General features: G+C 31.4%; 1 protein-coding gene across 1 annotated transcript; it reads left to right on the plus strand.

Moving 5' to 3' along the window:
* Positions 1–4,123: 4,123 nt before the first annotated feature.
* Hgsnat (Heparan-alpha-glucosaminide N-acetyltransferase) lies at positions 4,124–18,268 on the plus strand. Its single transcript, XM_088258048.1, has 11 exons — positions 4,124–4,369; positions 7,556–7,747; positions 9,109–9,236; positions 9,326–9,441; positions 10,011–10,170; positions 11,510–11,714; positions 12,786–12,947; positions 14,160–14,281; positions 15,040–15,209; positions 15,985–16,171; positions 17,929–18,268. Exons 2-11 carry the CDS (start codon positions 7,607–7,609, stop codon positions 18,221–18,223), a joined length of 1,686 nt encoding a protein of 561 aa, XP_088114174.1. The 5' UTR covers positions 4,124–4,369; positions 7,556–7,606; the 3' UTR covers positions 18,224–18,268.
* The last annotated feature ends 1,224 nt before the right edge of the window (positions 18,269–19,492 follow it).

The raw sequence follows: 19,492 nt of genomic DNA on the forward strand, positions 1-19,492 counted from the left end.
TTTATAAGCTAATGGCACAATATAATCTTTAATATTACATTTTTACACAATTTTTAAGCCTAGAGTAGCATTCATACTTTTCTATTCTTAATAATCGCTTTAGGTGTTTAACTAATCACTAAAATTACATTAGCTAATATGGGACATTGGCACACAAATCAATATTTTGTTACAGTTTACGTATGGTAACTGTTCTATAACATGAATTGAAGACTGCCTTTAAAAAGGGCTATTATAAAAAAATAATTAATTTAATGAGTGTTAAAATATATCATCGCTTTAAATTTTAATCAATTTTGAAATTTACATAATGTATTTTTTGACAATGTCATAAAAATATCAATTAATTTATAAGGCTTGAACTTTTACTAAGAAAATCTTTGACTGCTTGAGGTAGTAGTATCTAATTTTTTTTATTTTATGTTTATTTTCTGTTTTTTTTCTTCAACTAAATACATTCCTCTTATATCATTCAGTTGTCATAATGACACTTTCTAAAAACATATCTTTTATATATGAGGCATATTTACTTGACGTTAGATCTGAGAGGCTAATAGTTCCGTACCAGAAAAAGGCACAAATAAATGATATATTTTTATTTTAAAATCTATTCATAAACTTTCTTAATTATCCAACTGCAAAATATCGAAAATAGTAAAAAAACTACTCTGATAAAAATGAAAACATAGTAATTATACCAACAACAGCAAAAAAGTTACGTATGGATTGTAATGTATTTTGAAGAGTTCCTCATGTAAAACATAACATAGATATTATAAAAACATAATACATTATGCTTTAAATCATTGAATTTTAAATATATTGTTTGGTAAAATAACATCTGAACTTTGATTCCAACAAAAATTACGTTTAGTAGTTATGTACCTACTGTGTTTTTACTTACCAGAGTAGTGTGTTGTGATAGATATTCAAAAGAAAAATGCAAAGTGTCGGTAAAAAGACTTCAGCACTAATAGCCTCTCAAATATACATTTTCACACAGTTTTATTTTGCAGTGTTAAAAAGGAAAATAATAAGATATATTTGTTGTTTTCAAATACAAAATATCATGATTTTTGTACTTTTATTGAATTATATAGTTTCTGACTCTGCCAAACATTGATTTCATTTGAAAATTACATAAGTCACATTTTTTTTGTCAAAACACTATATGACTTATTTTATTCACACCTTTTTTTTCTTTCTAATATAGCATAGCTTATATGTAATATAAAACTATCAAATGATTTGTGTAAAACAACAATGTATTAATTTCACTTTATTAATTTTCAGAACTTTCATGAATTTGCAGGAATTGCATGACAAATAAACTGTTTGAATTTAATGTTTAATCAAATTTATTTGAAATCTTTTTAATGTAAAAATGTTACATTGCGAATATATTATTTTTGAAATAACGTAGACTCATGTGATTTGCGTAAGTGCTTTTTCGTACATATTTCATTCTTCTAATGATTATATGAAAAAAATAGTATAGTAAATACAAACATACATAACTTACAAGTTAATATTTGGTAGGTATAATTTTGAACTATCATGAAAAATATTAATTTTACGTCAACAATTCTTCACCTTTAATCATATGTATTTCTTTATTTATTTACGATTTTGTATAGCTCTTTTGTAGTATTTTGTTTATTATATTTTCATAGAATGCTGGTAAATTATATTTCCGTAATTTAGCCTGACCAAAGCAAAAACTATTTATTTGAAAAGACATTCGTAACATATTAATAAAAGAATAGTATGTTATGTATCATAAAGTAGACATTTATCATTTAAAAAATCAGTCATAAAGCCATTTTGTAATACCAAATTGATGAATGTTGGCTTTGATGTCTTTTAAGTCAAACTGAAATGCATTATGTTTTATTAAGTATTGTTATTTCAGCTGATGTGGGTAGTTAGATCATATTTACCTGTATTATTAAGTTAAGTTTGCAATATCACGAGATTAATGTTATGATTTTTATATATTAGTTATGTATCTACATGCATACATGATATATCAAAGCTATGGATTATGTATTTGTAAAATAAAGCTTTTAATAAATTTAAAAAAAATTGTTTTATTTTTATTTGAGGCATACATTTATTTTCTAACTTTAGCAATGTTTATATCCAGAATAATGATAATGCAAAATAAATCATATTTACTACTACTACTACTACCATCACGCCGTTTCCCCGCAGAGGTAGGCAGAGAGGATGGAACGCCACACTCTTCTGTCCTGACATTTACTCCTCGTTTCCTTCACATCCATACATCTAGTCATACATGCCCTCCGTTTACGCAGACTTTTGACGCCGCCAGGATTTAGGTTCTGATTGATCTAATTGTGACAAGTCTTTTTCAGTCGTCCTCGCTCTGTTTTCCCTCTCACATTTGCCACATATATTTTCTTAGTCATTCTCTCGTTATCCATTCGCTCCACATGTCCCATACCACCTTAGTAAAAAGGAGGTGGACACTAAGCGAGCACCATTTACTTGTCAGTCATTTAGTAAGTGATTTTTTTATAATTTTTAATTAATGTTTTACTGAGTAAATACCACTATTTCTTAAAATCTACTGTGACACGTATTTCGATGCATTCCGCATCATTTTCAAACACCGTGTTTGATAGTGGTATTTACTAAGTAAAACATTAATTAAAAATGTATAGATTTTACCACAAAGTGACTGCCGAATCAATTAATGAAATTTTTTTATAACATTTTTTACATTTACTCAACATCTCACTTCTGGAGCTAAAATAAAACGCGCGTCCCGGTGTTGGGTAGTCAAAATTAGCGATTTTAAATTGGAAAAATACGGACATTCATAGCTATGTCGCCAATGACACAGAAAAAAATATGTTTTTATTGGGTAAGCATAATTCCTCCGTTATGGATACAAATTTTTTTATGACTTACCATATACATACCCTCCTCCGTAGTATAGTGCTTAATACATTTGGCTACCTTGTCGGGTTGATTCCCAGGGGATTCAAAAGGTCAGAATCTGAACTGGTACCTAAAGGGCAGTACTGATCACTTAACAATGTTAAGATAACATTTTGCCTATCTAACTTGGTGCCTTATGCACCATTGGGTGTGGATATATATACACACACACACACACACACACATATATATATATATATATATATATATATATATATATATATATATATATATATATATATATATATATAAATTATATTTCAATACTTATAAGAAAGCATCACCCGCCAATTTCAAATAAATCAAAAAACTTTTCGGCAGAACGTTTTTAAAGTTTAGAAATATAACACAATGTATTAAAAATCAAGCCACTTATTGAACTTTTTACTGTACAACACATATTTATAGGTAAAACCTGAAGGTTTTTTCTCTATTTGAAAAATATTTAGTATATTTAAAAAAATTATTAAGCAAAACATTTTCTTCAAAATGCAAAAACAACATTTTCTGCCCTGTAGCGGGTAAATATTGAGTTAAAAATATTCCTCTTTTGCTGGGATGTAGTACATTTTCTGGGCATTCCGAAAACACAACTGAAGATTGACAACTGCACAACTGAAAATTGACGATTTTGGATTTATGACGTTCTTGAAAGGAGTGAGCGATATATCATTCGGCTTTTACTCAGCACACGGGCGTTTCTCATTTCGGAATTCCGAATGCATAAAACCCACAAAAATACCTACTTTGGAATATTTGCAATTCAGTAAAAAAACGAACGTGTACGAATAAAGAGATTTTTGTGCATTCATACTTAAAGGAAAATGTTCGTATGCTTCTTTCGACTCCCCCGCGCTTTGCGTTTAGTACCTACTTGTTTAAGAATAATGGCAACAATTTCTGATGTTCTGGCAAGATTTGACACATTATCGCGCCCGCGCGAAATTCGAAAGAAGATAACAAAGAAAATTCTCAATTTACTTACTTTCCACAAACTTTTTATTGTGATAATAAGCTTTTATATACCGTCTAAGATAAAAATCATACGACATGATCACCATTTTAGTGTATTAACACAAAAAAAATCGTGGATTTGAGTGGGTTTTTTATATTGGCAAAAAAATTATTAAACGGTCGTAAATTTTGTCGTGAGAGTGCGAAAGTAAGTCGAGGTAAGCAGCAATCTGGCAGTGACATCGCGACATGCAAGTTCGTTTGTTGGGACATTCAACCGTGTCCATGTCGAATGAATTATTTAATACGGTTGGATATTTTTGAGTGTTTAGTAACCTCTTCACGCGTTCGCGGGAGTGATGTGCTTTGTGTTTGCTGAGAAAAGAAAACAATAAATCTTGCAAAAGAGGTTTCCATTTGTATGGCGCGCTCGCATCAGTGACATACGGTAAACTTATTTCAATACAAACCATTATCGATTTAATATTTTGGTAGATTAATCTGGCAGATCTAGGCGGGTTTATCGTCATATGCAAATGTTCAATCCTATAATAACGTCAAACGGAAAATAAAGTGAATAAAGTATACGTCTTGTTTTTGTCATTGTACAAATTCTTATTTTGTCGTTAAATAATAAGGTATTTATTTTTTTTGTATTAAAAAAATAAGTGATGTACTAAGGGTTTCTGTATATATGAAACGAAAAAAAGTGCTAATTAATTATTGATATTGCAACCAATAGCCCCATATTTTTACAAACATTGGAAAAAGTATTAAATTTTCATTAATTATAAAATAAGATATGGGATGTTTATTAACTGTCTAAATTGAAGAAAATTGGTAACACTAAAAAATCTACATTTCACACTTAAAAGCATTTTTAAATTAAGCAATAAAGGATTAAATATAGGATAATATACGGACATGCATAGTTTTGTAATTAATATATTATATATATATATATATATATATATATATATATATATATATATATATATATATATATATATATATATATTGTATATATATATATATATATATATATATATATATATATATATATATATATATATATATATATATATATATATATATATATATTTATATATATATGTGTGTGTGTGTGTGTGTGTGTGTGTGTGTGTGTGTGTGTGTGTGTGTGTGTGTGTGTGCGTGTGTGTGCGTGTGTGTTTACGCGTACTTTATAAATACAAATGTAAGATTATAAATCCCACTGAGGGCGTATAGTCAAATAAGTACGTTATATTTATATTGTACATGAGAACTTTAAAATTAATCAAATATTAAACCAAACACGGTACATGAACAATTTATGTTGATTGTTTTTATTTTATTATAATTTTTTAATTTTCTAAACCATTTTACGATTATTACTTGATCGATAGAAAATATTACCTTTAATACAAAATTGTCATGTAACGAAAAAAATATTCTGTCCCCATTGTATATAATTCGTACGTTCAGTTTGTTTATTTCGGCAATGCATTTATCTTGCAATTAAAAAACGTTATCTATTGATTGTAAAAGTTTATTATTATTTTACTCACCAACCATAAAATAATGTACTGCTCATTCCAATTTATTGAATTATACCCCTAATTTTCGGCAATAATATACAGTATAATAATAATATTCCGTATAACAAAACAATGATAAGGAGCAATTTATAGCGAGTACTGTGTTCCAGTAATCTACTTCATAAAAACACTTATCAATTCGCATTTCGATGTCCTATCTGCGGTTTATAACAATACATTGATCGGTATTTATATCATAGATAACGGGGAACCTTAAAAATACCGTAAGTTCGGATAATTCTACACCGAAAGACCTTTTTTGCACCAGGTAATAAGTATTTAATTATTTCCTATTAAAATTTATTTTTAGTATTACACAAAGTAAACGATGAATGATAAGGAGAGTGTTATATTACCATACCACAATTTAATTTAATTTGTTAATAATGCTTTTGATATACAAAATATATTTTCGAATCAAAATTTTACTTGGAAAATATATAAAATAACTAATTCAAAGTATTAGCTGTTTGCATACGTTCATATCGCTCATTTGGTGCAACAATGACGAGCGATATATGATATCAGCGTATAATAGATAATTGCTGATTTAAAAAAAATCATTGTTTATCATTCTTTCTTATCCACTCTAAAAAACATACATATTTTAGATTTATATGGGCAGACATAAACACCAGGGTGAGGTCAAATAAATACAAGTGATTTTTCACTCTAATATTTATTCAATATTACCCTGGACCTGAAGCTAAAAGCGGTGATCACCTTTCCTTCATGTGTTAACGATCAAGATAACGTTGTATTTATATGATGCAGTGATATATGCATAGTCGGGTGCGGATGATGGTCTAAAAAAGAAAAATATATTTAGTGTTTCTAAAGGGTACCGTCGCTATAAAATTTTGAGAGCCGCTGGTCTAGATTTTTAATTAGTCTTAAATCCATATCCACCACCCTCATGTACTGTTATAATAATGCATATAAAAGCATACTAATTTTACTTATCAGAAAAACATATCAGAGATTTAAGCCCGTATTTGAATACATAGTAATTATTTACAACTTGGCATTTAAAAAAATATATAATATAACACAGTGGGTCAATGTCGGCAAAATATTTCTCAACAGTTCGCCCACCCTCGTCTTGAATCGCAAACAATATGTTTTTATTATATTGACCGCTGTGAATCGAAATGTGCTAATCCCAACTTACCAGCATTACATTTTTCTTAATGAAAATTATTCTACCAATTTTATTCACCTCGAACGGCTTAAAATATATCGATAAAGGAAAATTAAAATCGAGATTTCTTCTGCGCTGTAACAGTATGATGAGATATATATATGAAGAAAAAAATTGAAAGGTAATAGTTTTAATCAGGGTTTTTTCCCATGCAATGCAGTGCAACGGCGTTCCGGCACCTTTTTTCACGGATTTTATTTTTAATTTTCAAAATCAATTAGACGAAACAATGTTAGTGCTTGTTTAATTATAATCTTTATTTATATAATTCGTCAAAATGATAAAATATGAAAAAAACTGTGATTAAATATTTTCACTGTATTTTTTATTAAAAACAATATCAAATATCTAGAACATTTTGAGAAATACATAAATTTAATTATACAACAATTTGTCCACCCCGTAGTGTAATGGTCAGCAGGCTCGGATACCGTTCTGGAGGTCCTGGGTTCGATTCCCAAGGAGGGGTCAAATAAATATAAGTGATTTTTTCACTCTAATATTTATTCAATATTACCCTGGACTGGACCTTTCATGTGTTAACGATCAAGATAAAACTGCCTTTATATTATGCAGTGTCCTATGCACCATTGGGGTGCAGATGAAAGCTTGAAGATGAAGAAGACAATTTACATTTTGATTTCGATAATTTCTACTTCAACTTCTTCGGATGAATAAATATGTCAAATTTACGCCATCCCTAATATTTTATATAAATTTTCATTTTAAATTTAAGAAAAAATAGAGTTGGCACCGCTTGGTTCAGAGCCGTCGAAATTTAAGTCACGTACACATTGAAGGAACCCGCAGATTGTAAAACCACTTTTCTCAACAGGTTCAACTATCCTTCACTGCACTGGACATTGCCGAATAATATTACGTCACAATGTCTTGGATTGAGGATCCAGGTGTAGACGTATTCAATGGATTAAATCTCACTGAATTAAAAATAGATGAAGCCTACCTACGATTGAATAATACTGATCAGGATTCCTGGCTCTACTCCCTGTCAAGTCAATGCTACAATGTAAGTGAATGTAACATTTCGAGTGTGTCCAAATACTTGTTCACAAATTCGGATTATCTCCAATTAGGAGTTAGTTTTTACGTTATTTTTTTGACATTTCAACGTAGACGAATAAGAATATGGAAGAAAAAGATATTAATGAAATAAAAAGTTAAATTGATGTTTTAATTAAAAAATAACTGATACACCAAGGGTTGCTTTCTGTATATAGGAAATGAAAAAAAAATATTGATATCGCAACCAATAGCCCCATATTTTTACAAACATTGGAAAAATAGTTTAATTTTTAATTAATTATACAATAAGATATAGGATGCTTATTAACTGTTTAAATTTAATAAAATTAATAAAACTAAAAAAAACTTTTTTCTTACCCAAATATTTACCCACATCCAGTGCAGTAGTTTACTGAAGTATGTTTAATATCTAAATATTAACCTGAATGACTACTTGGACCGAAAACCGGTAGTCAGATAATGTTTTAAAGTGCTTTTGTCCCTCCATTACAAAGCATACATTGAGAGTGATTTTATGAGAGATAATATCCCTCAAACATCATCAAACAAAATTGGCGATATATTTATGTTATGTAAAGATACTTCGTACTTAATGCTCAAATGCACGTTATCAAAAGTACGTTATATTAATTTCTATTAACATGCCTGAGCCTTACCCTTCTATGCTTTTTATAATTTATGAATCTCTTAAATATAAAATGAACATCTGTCATTGATTTCAAGTAGCTTATTACATAATTTACATGCGAGAAGCAACAAATCAATTATTCATAATTTGTATACCAGTTTTCAATTAGTACAGTCCATATTTATTTTATTTTTAGTATAAGAAGGTATTACCAAATTAATTTATCTTAAAAATAATATAAAAGGCTTAAATACACTTCTTGCTTACTTTAAAACGTAATCGAAAAAAGCGGAAGGCTTTAGTGAAAAAAACAATAACCGATCATTTTACTTTCACACTTTTGTCCGCCTCCGTTGTGTAATGGTCAGCACGCTCGGCTACCGTTCTGGAGGTCCCGGGTTCGATTCCCAAGGGGGGTAAAATAAATATAAATGATTTTTTTCTCTGCAATATTTATTCAATATTACCATGGACTGGTACCTAAAGCGGAGGGCTGATCACCTTTCCTTCATGTGTAAACCATCAAGATAACACTGCGTTTATATGACGCAGTGCCTTATGCACCATTGGGGTGCGGATAGGGGCTTTATTATTATTATTATTACTTTCACATCATTTTTCTTTTATATATTTGAAAATCTTTCCTGGCAACAATGCTTAAACCTTATTATATTAGAGTTAAGTACTTTAAAAAAATATTATCTTCTCTTTTCTAGTGCCCATACACAAAAGTAGCAGAAATTAAACCTTCTAGTGATGTTATTAAAATTAAAACTGTGTACAGTGAGGTATGGAGAATTTATACACGAAATTTTGGATACACCGTTGCACAAGAAATAAACAGGTTGATAACGTTAAATTATTGAAACATTAGCATTGTTTTATTGCTTTATTTATTTTTATTAGTTTTCATATATTCTTATCTTTTTTCAGTAATGTTCTGTGCGATATTGAACCCGATGTTAGCGAATTTGGTGTATACAGTCTCAAAATTAACAACGGTTCTTGCACCCTTTTGGAAGAAAAAGAACCTGTGAATATTTATTTACGTAAGTCGAATATTATTCATTTTGCATGTCTAAAACCATCATTTTATTTATTGTTTCGGCATTAACTTTGTGGTAAGACATGTTACAATGATTAAAGAAAACACGTGTTTTTTACCACTTGAGTTTTATTATGGACTATATGTTTCAAAAGTTAAACTTCCATCATTCAGGTCTGTATAATAACTAAAATATAAAATATAAAATTGTTCTATAAATAAGAAGAGGGGAAAGTAAAGGGAAAGGATTAGTCAAGGGGCGGAGTTTGAAAACAAAGGAAAAATGGAAAGCAACGGTGAAGAATTTTGAAACAATATATTATTTAATAAATTATTGTTAGAATTTAGGTTTTTTTGGATTTCTAAATTTTCAAGATAATTCATAATTTGGCCTTTATATGGAACAAGGTGTAATAATTTTAATTTATGAGAGTGAAATGAGTGATTAGTATCTATTAAATTAAAATGTAGTCTATAATAAAACTCAAGTGGTAAAAAACAAGTGTTTTCTTTAATCATTCTAAAACCATCAACAGAAAGCTTATTAATTTTTAAAATTTGTGTTTTTTTCAGCCCTTCTCGTATTATTTTTAATGATATGTGGATTAATTTCAATATGGAAGTTATCATTACTGAGTTTGAAATCACTTTTTTCAAAAAGATCTTCAGGAGAACAAGATGACAAAAAATTGGCTGTTAAAAAGCGTGTTAAATCACTGGACACATTCCGAGGGTAACATTTCCTGTGTTTCTTATAATCTAACTGCAGAACTGATCTGAATCTTATAGGATTATATAGGAATGATAAAAACCATACATTGTTGAGATGACCCTCTACGCATCTGCCGAATATATTATTTTATCTTAAGGCGGGTTAATTAATAGCCCGCAACTTAATTTTCTTTAAACTTAGGTAACATTCAATGTAATTTGAATTTTTTACTTAAAACACCGTTTTTGTATTGGCAAAATAAGCTTTTCTTCGAAATAAATATAGTATATAGTTATTGAAAGTTTAAAAAATATATAAAAACATATTTATTCGTTAAATTTTAATATATATTGTAAAAAAAAATATGCGCAGACAGTATACACTCGGGTGCTGATTTGTATGTTTGAGAGTATACCCTTAACTCAGTAAAGTCTACGCACTTTAATATTTTTTTTGTTAAGTAAGAAAATTTTGTATAATTAGTAATGAGACACATAATGCAAGCGAATATTTTGATTCAGAATTCAAGAAAAAAGCAATCAGCGAAAATTATTACATACATTTCAACAAATTTTATGATCTTCTTCAAACCCTTATCCGCACCCCAATGGTGCATAGGGCACTGCTTTATATTATATAAACGCAGTGTTATCTTGATCGTTAACACACGAAGGAAAGGTGATTAGCCCTTTCAGATTCAGGTACCAGTCCATGGTAATATTGAATAAATAAAGTGAAAAATCACTTATATTCATTTGACCCCCCCTGGGAATCGAATTCGGAACCTCCATCACGTTAGCTTAACACGCTTACCATTACACCACGGAGGTGGAAAAATATATTATATTATGTTTTTGACATCTCAACATAGATGAAAAGAATATGGAAGTCTGAGCATTTACGGGGCTCACGACCGCCATAGGCTGGTTTAAGTGATAACTTTACACACATGTAACATTCACCAATTCTACCCATGATTGACAACCACACCACTCAAATTCTCAAATGTTGTAAATATATATTATTTTGTATTTTTTTATTTATTTAATATAGTTACATTTTTGAGTACAAGAAAATACATTTTCTAAAACATTTATACATATGGTAAACTTTTAGTTTTAGATTCGCTGAGCCTCTCCAAAAAAGAGACTGAGCTCTTGTGCTTGATTATTATAGTCAAATACATGAGTATATTTAAATTTACACGTTGTCATAGGTAATTTTTGTATTATTATTATTATTTTATTTTTTATTTTATTTTTTTATTATTATTTTTTTAATTGGAGATAATCCAGATTTTGTGAACAAGTATTTGGACACACTCAAAACGTTGTAGTAATTTTTGTGTTATTTTGTTTAGTTTAAGTATAGTGGTGATGATCTTCGTGAACGCCGGCGCTGGAAGGTACTGGTGGCTGGAGCATGCCACGTGGAATGGTCTCACCGTGGGGGACCTCGTCTTCCCATTCTTCCTCTGGATCATGGGAGTCTGTATTCCCATCTCGGTCAAGTCCATCGTCTCTAAAGGCATACCCAAGTACAGAGCGCTCATGGACATTCTCCGGGTAAGAGCAATTTTGTGATTACATCAAATTTGAAATTATTATTTATAAGATTTTATTGATATTCAACATTTTGAAGTTTAATAGATAAAATAAAAACAGAGAAAAAAAGAAAAAAAGTAATTAATGCTGAAATATCGTAGCCATACAGGAGAAAGTGACCAAGTGCATTTCTTACAAAAACGTGATCGTTGGCCATTTGATATCTTACTAGCTTAATATTGCCCTGAAAAAAATCCCAAAGGATTTTAAACTTGGAAGTATAATATATCGACTTGTTAAAAATGACTAACTGCATTGACCAAGCAAAAGTGACTTAAATGGCCCTCCTGAACATTTTACATTTTGTTAGTTAGTCACTTTCTCCTGTACGACTACGATATGTACGGAGGTTATTTTCTGATGTACATATTTCGCATACTAGGAAATGCTGGACTTATAAAAATTCTCAGTCCCATATCCTTGATATATTTTGTATATTAAAAGCATTGTTAACTCTTTGCTATGGTAATATAACACGCTCCATATCATTAATCATTCACTTTGTGTAATACCAATTTAAAAAATACTACTTCGTGACTACCGGTTTCGAAATAATCATTCCATCATCAGGTCAAATGTATATTAAAATGAAATTGTTTCTTACTAACTAACTAACAAACCATCACGCCGCTTCCCCGCAGGAGTAGGCAGAGAGAATCGAACGCCACACCACTCTGTCTTTGCAAACATTCTTTGCCTCTTCTACATTCATGCATCTCCTCATACATACCCGACGATTATTACGACTCCTTACCCGGCCGCTTTCAAGTATTTGACATACCTGATTGTGCCAAGTTTTCCTCAGTCGTCCTCTGCTTCTTTTTCCGACTACATTCGGATTTGTTTAATTCGATTTAATTGTTTCTCTCCTTCTAAATTGTACAATCTCATTTTAATCTACATTTGAACTGGTGATGGAATGATTATTCTGTAGCTGGTAGTCACGAAGAAGTGTTTTTTTAAGTGGTATTACACAAAGTGAACGATGAATATCTTTTTTTCTTCACTTTTTATGAGTTAATTTTTTTTCAGAGATCGATCACCCTTTTTGTGATTGGGTTTTGCATTGGAACAGTGTACGGTCCGCCTTTAGAAAGAATGAGGATATTCGGAGTACTTCAGAGGTTCGGGGTGTGCTACTTTGTGGCCGCCTCCATTGCTGTGATATTCGCCAAGAAGAGAGAAGAACCAACAGTGAGTTAGCAATTGTAGCTAAAGATGAATATACTTTTTGATTAACAACATACATTATTTTTTATTTCAGTTCAACTTAGTAAATATAATTATTTCTTAAAATCTACCGTGGCACGTGTTTTGATGCATTCCACATCATTTTCAAACACCGTATACGGTGTTTGAAAACGATGCATCGAAGCAGGTATCACGGTAGAATTTTTTTGTTGAAAAAGATAAATATTTGTGTTTTCATTATTTACATAAATATTTCAATTTCATACTATTTCTGTGAGCCTAGGCGGCTCATTAATAGAAATACGTATCAAATTGCGGTAGAGTGGGTTCGAACCGAGAAACTCTGACTTAAGAGTCCGCGACACTAACCACGCGAACACAACCCGACACAAAATTTTAAGAAATAATGGTATTTAATAAGTAAAACTTATAATAAAAGTGGATTGATTTTACTACAAAGTGACTGACGAATCAATTAATGAAACATATATTATATTAGTGATTGATTTTTAAAAGTTCACCTGATCAATGCATATAATCACCAGAAACTTGATAGTTCAAACACTGATATGGTAAAATACTTGTCACTGAATAATTTAAAAAACATGTTTTTTGAGAAATATTACAAGATGTTTAAAAATATGGATTATTCGGATCGCGTGCTGGTTTAAATTTATAACTACTCGTAGAACATTTTATCAGTTTATCCCTGAAGCATGAAAATGTAAAAATGTTATTTGTGTTGTATCTTACGAACCTATTTCTACTGTAGGAGAATATAAAATTTTATGTCTTCTCCGTCTTATTCCTCATTGCTGAGGGTTGTGACCCTTGCAGAAGCAATGACTCTTCTCCAGTTATCCCTTGACTGCGCTGCACGTAGCGCTCCAACCACTGAGGTGCCTGCTGCTGCCTTAATTTGATCGGTCCATCGTGTGGGATCTTCCTCTCCCTCTCTTTCCCTCCAGGCTACCGATCACAACTAGTCGTTCCAGGCTATCCTCGTTGCCACGCGCAGCGTGTCCAAAGAACTGGAGAATCCGTCGGGTACAGATATTGGCCAGAGTCAAGTCAAAATTTTATGTGTTAATATATAAATGAGTCATAAAAAAAATACTTACAACCTATCGAAAAAAAACGAAGGCGAAATATTGTATTATTTCTAGGGAGCACAGTCCCGAAACAGTTTCGGCTACAATTTTAACTTTTTTTCAGGGAAAATGGAGCAAAATGTTCATGGATATAACTGAATTAGGGGTCCAATGGGTGATTATGTTAATATTCGTATTGATACATGTTTTGGTAGTGTTTTGTGCTCCAGTTCCAGGGTGCCCCACGTTAGTATTATCTTTTTTATTAATTTATTTATACTATTAATGGACAGAATGGTGAACGTTACACAAGTGTATAAAATGATCGCTTGAGCCAGCCAAATGCCAGATTGTAGGCCCTGGGATGCTCAGACTTCCATCTTATTTCATAAAAAGGGAAGAATGATGCATGTTTCATATAAGACACTTTCATCCGTAGGGTGAATAATGCATTGTCCGATATAATATTTTTTTTTTCAAAACATATTACATACATAAGTCATATATACATAAAATATTCCCGATGAGTAATTTCTATTTCTCATTTTGGGACATGGGATTAAGGTTAACAAGACTGGAACACAAATAATAATGTAACAAAAAAGGTTTTTTTTATTTAACCAAAACTTATACTAAAAAAAACTAACTAAGTAACCATCACGCCCCTTCCCCGAAGGGGTAGGCAGAGATAATAGAACGCCACACCACTCTATCTTTGCAAACATTCTTCGCCTCTTCCACGTTAACGCATCTCCTCATACATACCCGCCGATTATTACGACTTCTAACCTGACCACTTTCAAGTATTTGGCATACTTGATCGTGCCATGTTTTTCTCGGTCTTCCTCTGCTCTTTTTTCCAATTACATTCGCCTCATAAATTAAGAAAGGTGTGTTGAAATGGTTTGGACATGTAGAACGAATGAGTGACGAACGGTAGCAATGCTTTTAATATACAAAAAAAAGTTGATATTTAATATATTTGAGTACTTTTCTTTTGGCAGAGGATATATAGGACCTGGTGGTAAACAAGACAATTGGACAAATAAAGATTGTATTGGCGGAGTTACAAAATACATCGATGTGCAAGTCTTGGGAGAAAGCCACATCTACCAAAACCCAACAGCCAAAACAATTTATGAATCCGGTGCTTTCGATCCAGAATCCTTTTTTGGTAAATTCACCCCTAAAATGAAGTATTTCTACAAGTATTTTATTCAAAGCTATAGGCTAGCGCAAAATTATTCACCCTATCGGAAGATGCTATAATTTTTGCAAATGGCGTCTTACGTCAATCATATTAGATATTTGTAAACTAGACAGCTGCAATATACAAACAGATAAAACGGACACAAATGTGTATCAACACAGCCATTTCACGAATATCATTTTTTTTCTATATTATTTCGAGAAATAAAAATACTTTGTATTCTGATCCACTCACATCACATGTGAGTGGATCAGAATACAAAGTATTTTTATTTCTCGAAATAATATATCAAGATGATCCACAAAGTTAATGCTTTCAATATTCAAAACATCATTTTTTTCACTTAACAAAAAAACTGTAAAGGTTCTCATTGCTCTAAATCATTTTTTATTTAATAAAAAAGTTTTTTTTAAACAAAATTCGGTGAATAATTTTACGCAAATCTAAATTTGTTTAAAAACTGCAGCTGTTTAATTTACAAATGTCAAATATGATTAACGTACGACGCCATTTGCAAAAATTATAACATCTTCCGATAGGGTGATTGATCTTGCGCCACCCTGTAGAACAGCAACAAAGGACTCCTTCTACCAGATTATGGGGGCTTTTTATATTTCAAAGTTGATAAAATGTAATAATAAATATGTAATTTAATTATTTATTTCTATTTTTATGCATAGTTTAGTAGGTAATCCATATTCATTGACCGCAATTTTCACGTTATTTAACATTCTTTCAGGATGTCTGCTGTCCATAGTTCACGTATTCTTCGGAGTCCAAGCTGGGAATACTCTGCTCCATCACAAGAAGTGGAAACCTCTAATCGTCAGGTGGCTCTCTTGGGCCGCGTTTACTGGTCTTTTGGGAGCGATTCTGTGCAACTTCTCCCAGGAAGACGGGGTCATTCCAGTCAACAAGAATTTGTGGTAATTCCATGTTTGGTTTAATATTTATCACAGTCTCTTTTATACAAATGTCAAATCGTAATGATGACCTGAGGATGGAAAAAAATTCCGAAACCGGTGGTCACAAATAAGTTTTTTTTAAAAGTGGTATTACATTGTTTACAAAGTAAACAATGTATGAAAATGAAAGTGTTTATATATATATATATATATATATATATATATATATATATATATATATATATATATATATATATATATATACAAAATATATACTATTCTTTGTTACTTTGTTATAAATTCATTCAGGTTTTCAAATTAGAGTTTTACTTGGTCAATACCACTATTTCTTAAAATCTATTGTGACACGTGTTTCGATGCATTCCGCATCAAACATTGCATTTGATGTTGTTTATTTTTACCTATGAAATGTGATCTCGACTTTGAATTTTATTGTTTTTTCTGAGACTAGGTGATACTCGCAAACATACAATTAGATTTTTTTAGGAATACAAATAGAAATGGTATTTTTCCGTACCTTTCAATAACTGTTTTCTTAACAAAACCATGTATTTATTTCGAAGAAAAACTAATTTTTGCAATAGAAAAACGTTGTTTTGAGCAAAAAATTAAGAGTTGTAGGCAAAGTTGAGTTAGGGGGGGGTGGAGTCCATAAAGTTTCAGAATCAGAGTAGAGTACAGTGTACAGAGTACAAAAATGACCGAGGTAAAATAAATTGATTAAAAACGCATTTATGTAAATCAATATTATCATATCGTAGAATCGAAGAACGCAATATCTCTGATCGCAATACACACCCATTTGTGGTTGGTTCACCATATACGATCGACATCGCAGATATAATGCCTGTGTTCTAGGAAGATAATATCTTTTTATGTTTTTCATGTAAGGTGATAAAAAAACATAAAAATAGGATTTTTGATTGATTATTTTCAGATATATTGATTGTTGATTGGTTTGTACCTGAATACCTTACTTGAATTATGCCAATATATTAATATTTTGAATCTTAAGACAGAATAATCGATAGCCCGTAACATAATTTCCTTTAAACCCGGATAACATTTAACGTAATTGAATTCTTTGTATGAAACACCATTTTTGTATTTAAAAAACGAGTTTCAACAACATCTCTTACAACTGATCATGGGGTACTCGCGGAAAATCCACTACAGAAGCTCTAAAGCTTAGCAAAAAACAAATAAGGATCCTAACCAGGACCTTGACAGGACACTGCAGACTGAGAAAACACATGACAAAAATTGGACATCATGACTCCTTAGTATGCAGATTTTGTATGGAGGATAACGAAACGCCAATTCACATTCTCTATAATTGTGACGCACTCGCTCGCAAACGAAGTCACATCCTTGGAGGACCTCTACTGGACTCCGAGAAGGTGAAGCTCCTACCACCAAAACAGGTCGTGAGTTACATAACTCACGTAGGTCTTGGGAGTGAGTTGTCATACAGAGGGAGGTCACAATACACCTAATATGGTCGCAGTGACATAAGGGATACAAGATCCCTTGACCTCAAAAAAAATCTCTTGCAATCTCAAACATGATAATGAATGATCTCTAACTTGAAAGTCTTACAGGAACGAAAGGTTATGACTGTTCATAACCTTTAGTTTAAAAGGTTATGAACAGTGTAAGGTAGCTACTCTCTTACTTGAGAGTATTCGAGACGAAAATTTACGAAAATGGTAGGTGCCTACCCTCAAACACGATAATGAATCTAGATCGTTGCGCAGGTCCCTCTCGTTCGTGCTGGTGACGAGTTCGTTCGCCTTCGTTATGCTGTCCCTGTTCTACTTGCTGGTGGACGTGCTGCGCTGGTGGAGCGGCGCGCCGCTGCTGCAGCCGGGGATGAACTCCATCACGATGTACGTGGGCCACTACGTGTGCTCGCAGATGTTCCCGTTCTACTGGCACGTGCCCGCCGCGCGCACTCACTTCGTCCACCTCATGCAGGCCTTCACGGGCACGCTCTTCTGGGTGCTCATCGCCTTCCAGATGTCGAGGAAGAAAGTCTTTATAACTGTCTAATTCCTAATTTTACCATCCTCTAAATAAAATAATGCTTTCTTAAAATGATTTTTATTTTATCCAAAATGGTCCGACAATGAAGTCGGGATACAATTCTAAACATAAGTTTGATGATTTATTTAACAGAAGATAAAAAATAAAGGCATATTTAAAAAAGATCGCTTACATAGTAAATAGATATTCATATCGTGGTTTGTCCCTATTTTCACATAATTTGTCTGTGACTTGAACTTTGATCTGTCCCTTTTCCCCTTTTCCTCCCTCCCGTCCCTCTTCCAGGTATTAATATTGAATTACATATCGCTCACTCCTTTCAACAATGTCATATATCATAAAACTTGATTTTTCAGGAGATCGTTTTTAAAGTTTAAAAATATAATAAAATGTATTAAAAATAAATATCAAGCCACTTATTGAACTTTTTACTGTGCAACAGATCTTTTTAGGTAAAACCTGACTGTTTTTTCTCCATTTGAAAAATATTTAGTACATTTAAAAAAATAATTAAACAATACATTTTCTTCAAAATGCAAAAACATTACTTTCTGCCCTGTAGCGGGTAAATATTAAGTTAAAAATATCCCACTTTTGCTGTGATATAGTACATTTGCTGGGCATTCCGAAATCATGCACATCTGAAAATTTACGATTTTTGATATATGACGTTGTTGAAAGGAGTGTGCGGTATGTGAAATTTTGTAACTGAAATGGTACAAAAACCTGTTTTGTGTTACTCGTTAAAGTAAATGTATTGAGTTGTGTAATTGTACGAATACCTTACGTAAATTATACCAATATATATTTATATTTTGAATCTTCAGGCAGAATAATCGATAGCCCGTAACATAATTTTCTTTATGGTAAACCCAGATAACATTTAACGTAATTGATTTACTTGCATAAAACAACTTTTTTGTATTTAAAAAACAAAGTTTTCTTCGAAATAAATAAATGTATTGAGTAGTGTAATTGTTAATCGTGGATAGATTTGGTGAATGTTACACGTGTGTAAAGTGATTGGGTGCGGATAAGGGTTAAAAAAGAAGAAGTGTCGAAGGTTGGGTAAAATAGTGAATTTACAACATTTTGAGTGAGTCCAAATACTTGTTCACAAATCTGTATTATCTCCAATTATAGGAGTTATTCTTTGCTTTACACACGTGTAACGTGTATGTTTTACTTTACACGCGTGTAACGAATGTTGAATGTGTGTAAAGTAATCACTTAAATCAGCATATGATGGTCGTAAGCTCTGTAAACGCCCAGACC

Source organism: Brachycentrus maculatus, unplaced genomic scaffold (genome assembly GCF_059751285.1).
Source record: "Brachycentrus maculatus isolate JH-2025_06_01 unplaced genomic scaffold, ASM5975128v1 h1tg000090l, whole genome shotgun sequence".
In the NCBI taxonomy this organism is placed as follows: Eukaryota; Metazoa; Arthropoda; class Insecta; order Trichoptera; family Brachycentridae; genus Brachycentrus; species Brachycentrus maculatus.